This window comes from Arachis duranensis, chromosome 1 (genome assembly GCF_000817695.3).
Source record: "Arachis duranensis cultivar V14167 chromosome 1, aradu.V14167.gnm2.J7QH, whole genome shotgun sequence".
Classification (NCBI taxonomy): Eukaryota; Viridiplantae; Streptophyta; class Magnoliopsida; order Fabales; family Fabaceae; genus Arachis; species Arachis duranensis.
In genome coordinates, this window is record NC_029772.3 from 99846044 (window position 1) to 99854183 (window position 8140).

General features: G+C 35.4%; 1 protein-coding gene across 1 annotated transcript; it reads left to right on the top strand.

Moving 5' to 3' along the window:
* Positions 1-337: 337 nt before the first annotated feature.
* LOC107470200 (squamosa promoter-binding-like protein 1) lies at positions 338-6329 on the top strand. Its single transcript, XM_016089588.3, has 10 exons — positions 338-1334; positions 1566-1750; positions 2448-3097; positions 3217-3291; positions 3383-3490; positions 3608-3719; positions 3857-3998; positions 4170-4314; positions 4668-5270; positions 5596-6329. The coding sequence occupies exons 1-10, from the start codon at positions 709-711 to the stop codon at positions 6046-6048; spliced, it is 3099 nt and encodes a 1032-aa protein (XP_015945074.1). The 5' UTR covers positions 338-708; the 3' UTR covers positions 6049-6329.
* Positions 6330-8140: the final 1811 nt, after the last annotated feature.

Here is an 8140-nt window from a genome sequence, read left to right on the forward strand (position 1 = left end):
AAAATTCACTTGACAAAAAATATTAAAATTTAAGAATAAAAAATTTTATTTTTTTAATTATGATTGCAAAAATTTATAATTAAATTAATTTTTAAAATTGTTTTTAAATATATATTTAATATTTAATATATATTTTTTATCATGTTTCTAAAATTTGCAGAGGTTTATTTATTGTTAGTGTCCTTTAAAATTTTTTGTCATTTCAGATGCCATTTTAATAGTTTACTTAAGAATTAAAAAAAAATTGACTACAAGAAATTAGGGAGAAAAAAAAAAGAAAAAAGAAAAAAGAAAAAAGGGTTATAGTGTGCTACAGTAACTGTCCGTGTCTGAGAGCAGTCATCACAGCACAACAGAAACAGAAACCTCAATTTGATAATCGCAATAACGCATATCAGACTCTTTCCTAATCTTCTCCTAATTTTCCATCCTTGTCCCTTTTTTAAGCCCAGCACTTCCATCTTCCTTCTTTCTCACCCTTTTCTCTCTCCTCTTTTCTTCTCCCATGTAAAAAATTTTCATGCTCGAGTCAAAATGCTCAAACAAGTTCCAATTTTGATGTTCTAGGTTGTGACCCTTTTGTATTTTGTTCTTTCCTGATGTGGTTTCCGCAGGTGGGTGCTGGAATTGGGAATTTTTGTTTGTCTGTGACCCTTTGTTGCATCAATCATTGAACTGGGTATTGTTAATTTTCTTGGATTTTGATTTATGGAAGCCAGATTTGGGGGAAAGAATCAGTTTTTATATGGAGCTGTGGTTCCAGAAATGAAAGGTGTTGGGAAGAGGAGTTTGGAGTGGGATTTGAATGATTGGAGATGGGACGGTGATCTCTTCACTGCTCAACAACTCAATTCGGTTCCATCAGATTGTAGAAGCCGCCAATTTTTCCCACCAAATCCTGAGATTCATGCAAATAATAATGCTATTAATGCATCTAACAGTATCTCTTCTTCAATCAACCCTGTTGAAGAAGGGAAGAGAGAGTTGGAGAAGAAGAGAAGAGCTGTTGTAATAGGTGAAGGCGAAGAAAGGGAGGAGCTGAATGATGAAGGAGGAGGAGGAGGTGGTGGTGGTAGTTCTCTTAATTTGAATCTTGGAGCTCAGGTTTACCCAATCATGGTGGAAGGGGATGAGAAAAGTGGAAAGAAGACAAAGGTAGTAGAGACAGCTGCTACAACTTCTAACCGTGCAGTTTGTCAGGTACAAGATTGTAGGGTTGATCTTAGTGGTGCAAAGGATTACCACCGTCGACATAAAGTTTGTGATGTGCATTCTAAAGCTACTAAGGCCCTTGTGGGAAATGTTATGCAGCGGTTTTGTCAACAGTGTAGCAGGTTAGTTTGGTTGATCAATTCTTTCAGATTCAGATTTCAGATTTGTTACATGATCATCAAAATAATGAGTAGTCAGGTGTCTGTGCTGTGTCAAGTTTTTTAAGAACTTTAGTTGATTACTACTAAGTGGAAGTTGTTCAAAAGAACTTGTTTTGATTGAAAAAAGGAAAATTTTCCAGGGCATTTACTTTAGTACTGAAGTTGGATGCCAACTTGCTAAATTAATGGCAGGTTTCATGCGCTTGAGGAGTTTGATGAAGGGAAGCGGAGTTGTCGTAGGCGTCTGGCAGGCCACAATAGGAGGAGGAGGAAAACGCATCCTGATGCAGCTGGAGTTAATGGAGGTTCTCTGAATGGTGAAAGGGGTAGTAGCTATCTGTTGATGAGTTTGTTACGGATACTGTCCAATATGCATTGTGAGTATTTGTGTCATCAAAAGTCTTTTCTGCTTGGAATGCCTTTGTATTTAGTTGTTTGGTTAGTGTTTCTGCTTGGAATGCCTTTGTATTTAGTTGTTTGGTTAGTGTGCTGTGAAACTGGATCAAGTTATGATCAAGCTAGTTACCTGTATTCCTTGAGTGTACTGGTAAAGTACTAAAATCTTATAAACAGTACCCGTATTTGAGGTTGTTGCTAGTAGAGATAGATAACATCCAGGGTTAAGATGTATGGCTTGATTGCATAGCGAAGGGAAGATAGTTTAGAATGTAGGAAAATTGTGTGGGCAAGGGGAGCTAGTCACTTGGTCTTTGACATCTCATCGAACCAGATTGAAATGATTCGCAACATGCAAGTATCTGATCAAAATGTATGATAGTGATTCGCTTTTGATTGTCTTTTCTAAGAGAGCCATACTTAGAGCCATAGTTCTCGTTATTTACTTGCCTGTGCCTCCTTCTGACTTTGGGCATACTCCTATTGCAAAGCTAGAAACCCGAGGCTTTATTCTGCTGAAACATTTCTTGAAAAAGAATGAAATTGCTTGTTTTTTTAGGTTCTAATATGTTATGTCTCTGCTGTTGAAACTTCATTTATGCCTCGTCTTCCCTCATTCTGATGTGACCATTACCATATTTATTTGACCCCACAGATTGTGCTTTCTATAAATTGCAGCAAACGGGTCAGATAATACAAGGAACCAGGATATTCTCTCTCATCTACTGGGGAACCTGGCAAATCTGGCGGGTACACTTAATGAAAGAAGTATAGCCTCTTTGCTGGAGGGATCTCAAGGTTTGGTAAATTCTAGGACACCTGAAGCTGCGCTCAATGTGCCAAATCTTAATTCAAATGGTCCTGAAGCCTCAAGGCCTTCTGGTTCTCCCATCAAGACGGGTAATGGTGCCATCCGGCAGGATCCTCCAAGGTCTATGGTACAGTGTGAGGCAGCACCTTTGAATGCTGTCACAGAGAAATGCGTACCTTTAAGTCATGGTGCAGTGGCAAAGTTGAAACCTTCGGGAATCCAGCCCTCCTCAAATGTACTTCTATCGAGGGATAGCCAACCATCCCAGTTAATTGCAGCAGATACTAGCGTTGGAAGGGATCACTTAAATAACATCGACCTGAATAATGTATATGATGATACACAGGATTGTGCCGAGAATCCTAAGTCGTCTTCTGCTCCCGTGGGAGAGGTTAGGTCTCTTGATCATCCTTTGTGGTTGCAATGTAACTCTCTCAAATCAAGTCCACCGCAGACAAGTATAAACTCAGATTCAACCTCCACCCAGTCACCATCTAGTTCTAGTGGAGAAGCTCAGGTATGTTCTTTAGGTCTATATTTTAAGTTCATCTACTTATTCTTGGTGTTTAACTCCAGTTTTGATAGTTTTAGTATAATAGGATTCATACTTATTGACATTTTTTTTACCTCTTACAGTCTCGCACAGATCGAATAGTTTTCAAACTCTTTGGCAAGGATCCAAGTGATTTTCCCCATGTTCTCCGATCACAGGTACTTTCTGTTCATAAAATTGCTACAAACAATTTCACTGCACTGCTTCTTCATGCTGTGTTTAATTTATGGCATCCTTTTTGTTTTCAAGATCCTCAATTGGTTATCACACAGTCCTACCGAGATTGAGAGCTATATAAGGCCAGGCTGTATCGTATTAACAATATATCTCCGCCTCGAGAAATCTGCATGGGAGGAGGTATTGTTTGTTATAAACCACAAATGTTGGTTGCTGGATGATACCATTTGAAAGGAAAAGGAAAAAAAAAAAAAGAAGAAAAATCTAGACGTGCTTATTACTATTTCAATATTGCAGCTCTCCTGTAACCTCGGATCCAGCTTGAGCAAGCTTGCTTCAAATGATTCTTTCTGGACAACAGGTTGGGTATATACAAGGGTGCAACAATCTGTAGCTTTTTTGTATAACGGTATGTTCTCCATCTGAGTGTGCGTTATGTGTGCATGTCCGTCGTGTGATTGTGATATTAAAATACCAGCAAGAACTTCTATTTTGGTTTTTTGTTTTTACTTTATTTTGTTTTATTTTTGTGTATCCATCCTGCAGGCCAAGTTGTCTTAGACGCGCCGTTGCATCTTAGAAGCCCACAGAATTGTAGGATTTCATGCATTAAACCACTTGCTGTTCCTAAAAATGCAAATGCTAAGTTTACTGTGAAAGGGTTCAACCTTTTCAGATCCAGCACAAGGTAAAATCTTTATTATGATGATATCAAATTTTCTTACTTGAAAGGTTGTAGCTACAGACTAGCATTTGAAAAATGCAAAAGCATAAATGTTCTTGGTCCATGTTTCTCTCTAAAAGTTTGGATGTGGGGAAAATCTAAGTTTTGGTTTTTTTTTTTTTTTCACAATTTTAGGATGCTTTGTGCTTTTGAAGGGAAGTATCTGGTACATGATAGTTCTCATGATTTGATTGATGTAGCCGATGTATCCGATGCAGCTATCCAACATCTCAGCTTCTCTTGTCAAATACCAAATGTAACTGGCAGGGGGTTTGTTGAGGTTGTATCATATACTCGCACTCTCAATTCTTTTTCTTTTTCCCGATGTGTTTTCGCTGTTTCTTTTCTTTTCCACTAGAATGGCAGAATGAATATATGCTTTGCCTGTTTATTATTTATGTTGTATCCTGTTAACTTCCAGAAACTAACAGAAAGTCACAAATCTCTATAGCTTGCTTCTAAGTAGATTTTGATAGCTACCATAAGATTTTGCAAACTTTAGTTGGCCTCACAATTGTATAGTTTTAGGCTTTATAAGTAATCATAAATTTATACCACATATGCTTTTTCCTAATTTTGCTGACTTTTTGAAGTCATATTTTTTTGACTGACTTCTATAATATTTGCTTTCAGGTGGAAGATCATGGTCTTAGCAGCTGTTCCTTTCCATTTATAGTCGCAGAGCAAGAAATTTGTACAGAGATCTGCAAGCTGGAGAATGTGATTGAGGCGGCAGATGCCACTGATGACGTCTTGTTAAAGAGCAAACAAATAGAAGAAAAGACTCGAGCTCTGGAATTCTTACAAGAAATGGGTTGGCTTCTTCATAGAAGTCGTTTGAATGTTAGGCTAGGTACCCTGGCGCCTACTCAGGATCCCTTTCATTTCAGTCGGTTCGTGTGGCTTGTTGATTTCTCCATGGACCATGATTGGTGTGCAGTGGTGAAAAAACTCTTGGACATTATATTTGAGGATGGTGTTGATGTAGGAGATCATACCTCCATCGAGCTCGCGTTATTGGACATGGGTCTTCTACACAAAGCTGTGAAGAGAAATTCAAGGCCTATGGTGGAACTATTGTTAAAATTTGTGCCTACGAAAAGTTCAGCTGGGGCAGCAAAATTCTTATTTAGACCTGATAATGTTGGGCCGGCAGGGTTAACTCCACTTCATGTCGCAGCAAGCATGAAAGGCTCTGAGAATGTCTTGGATGCATTAACTGATGATCCAGGAATGGTAATTCCCTTCTCAACTTCATTCTTTTATGTACTTTAGGCTTTATGTTAGAATTATTAGGAGGGAATTGGCATCAAATAAAACTTCTCTAAGTTTGAAAACTGAGGTGTTTATGAAATGCCACATGTTTTTCTGTTAATACCGAACGGATCGTCTCCTTCTGTTTCGTTGTTAATCACTTTGTTAAAAGTCTAGTAAATTTTAATGAAAGGGATTTCGTAACAATATCAAACATTAGATTACTTAATTCTGCAAAATTTGTTTGATTTTCTGTACATAATGATTTCAGAGTTTATAACATTTTTACCTTGTGTTCTATGTTCAGGTTGGAATTGAAGCATGGAAAAGTGCTAGGGACAATACAGGCTTGACGCCTAACGATTATGCAAGCCTCCGCGGCTATTTCTCCTACATTCAACTTGTCCAGAAGAACACCAACAAAAGGCGCGAAGGACAACATGTGCTTGATATCCCCGGCGCCATTGTAGACAGTAACACAAAGCAGAAGCAACTAGATGTGAACAGGACATCTAAGCTTGCAAGTTTGCACACCGAGAAGCTCGAAACCACAGTGATGGCGAGTCAATGCGGGATATGCCAGCACAGGCTGGCTTATGGCGGCACAAGAGCGGCACTGGTTTATCGGCCGGCGATGCTCTCACTTGTGGCCATTGCAGCTGTTTGTGTATGTGTGGCATTGCTCTTCAAAAGCTCACCTAAAGTTTATTATGTCTTCCAGCCTTTCAACTGGGAATCACTGGGATATGGTTATATCTAAGTTTTTTGAATAGTACATGCACTTTTGATTTCTATATATATTGAAACATGAGAGTCTCTAGTTTCTGGGCATGAGAAATGTTCTATTTCTCATTTTTGTCTTGTATACTGAGTCGACACACTTGTTCGCCATCGGACGAGATGTCATCGACTCAGTTTACGAGCAATGTGAGTACAAATAATACTATTTGAGTATAGTAGTGGCTGTCAACCTGTGATAAAAATATATTAGGGAAGCCAAAGATGTCTTGAATCTTTGATTATGCAAAATATATTATGCTATGTCATTAGGCCCTGTTTGCATGTAGCGATATTGTAAGCATTAGGAGATTACCTTTGTTTTGGTCATACATATAAAATGCTTAAAAGGTTACCATGATTTGTATATGAATGCCATCATGCGAAGCAGATAAACCATTAGATACTGGTGACTGGTGAGACAGCGATGTGGTCAGTTTAACAAACAATAACTGAAAGAGAAATAAGAGAGGATCATCAGAATTTATTGTTTTGGCTATCAGTTAGTCATCAATGTTAAAAAATATGAGATAGAATATATTGTTGGATTATTAGACTAAAAAAATTAGATTAAAGGAATTGAGTTGATAGCTAAAAAATGGTAAAAATTTATAAATCTAGATGGTCTCTTACCATTTCTCTAATGGAAATACAACAAAATGGCATTTTGGCAACGGTTACTTTTACTGCTTAGAAACAATTTCGCGCACTTTTTTGGCGCCGATTTGAGCGTTCGGTTGTAGACAACCGTTGATACGTAATGCCATTGTCACCAGAAGAAAAATTAGGGTTCACGGTGAACAAAGCCCAAGTAGTGAATAGCGAATGCGAATCGCGACGGCAAATAGCGAAAGCAAACTACAATTTCAAACAACAGCGAATGGAGTTCTCGAATAAATAAAAAGGAAAAGAAAAACAACGAGAGAAACATAAATTTATAGAAAAATTATCACATGTTCCGCTTACTTTTATGGAACATGAAATTTCTATGTACGATCAGGTAGTGGGTATGATTTTATCTTTTAGTATATTTTTTAATGACAAAAATATCCCTTTTGTTAGAGAGCTAAAGATAAAAAAGGATAGCTAAATATTGGTTTTTGTGGCTTTTGCTTAATTGATGATTTCACCAATTTTACTGATTTTGTTTTTTAATATTTTTTGTTGGTACAATTTGATATATAATTAATGAATTTTAAACAGTGCACAACTTAATTTTTTTTCTTATGTGTAGTATAATTTTTTCTATTAATATGATTATATGAAAATGATGAGCGGTTAAAATTTAAAATTTGTATTATCTTATAACTTTTTTATATTATGAAGTATTGAACTTAATTATGAAAATACCATAAGCAAAATAAATTTGTATTTTTGTACTAAATGATAAAATCAATATTATTTTAAAATTTATAGAACTTCCAAAATTTATTATGTATAATTCTATATCCTACATTTTAAGCTAAACCTATTAGCAAAAGGCATTAATATAAAGTTTGTCAAATCATCTAATTTGTAGGTGTCTAAATTTGTAAAAACTTTTTTTAAAATATATCTTTAACAATTTTGAGTTATAAAATGTTATTAATAACGTAATTTAATAGATAATTATGAGTAACAAAAATTATGATATATAAATGGTTATATTTTTAATATATTCTCTGAAATAATATTTTTTTTATTTGCATCAAGTTTATCATAATTTTTTTTTATTTGTCTCAGACTAAAGTTCTTTCTTTTGGTAATATGTGAAAAAAAAAACTAGATTTGCTTTAATTTTTGTAAACTATTTAAAATTTATTTCACATTCAGGAATTGCAAAAATATAATGTAACGTCTAAATTATAAATGTTCTTACTTTGGTTTGAAATGGTAAATAAAATATTTTTATTTAAATTTAAAAAAGTATTAGATATATAAAAGGAGGATTTGGATATCAGGATTAAAAAAATATATAAAATAAAAATTTAAAAATTAAATAAAAGTAGCGTGGCTAATTAATGCAATAATTGTTTGGATAAATTAATTATATAATATAAAATGGCTTTTATTGGTTCTTTCAAATTTTTAAAGTG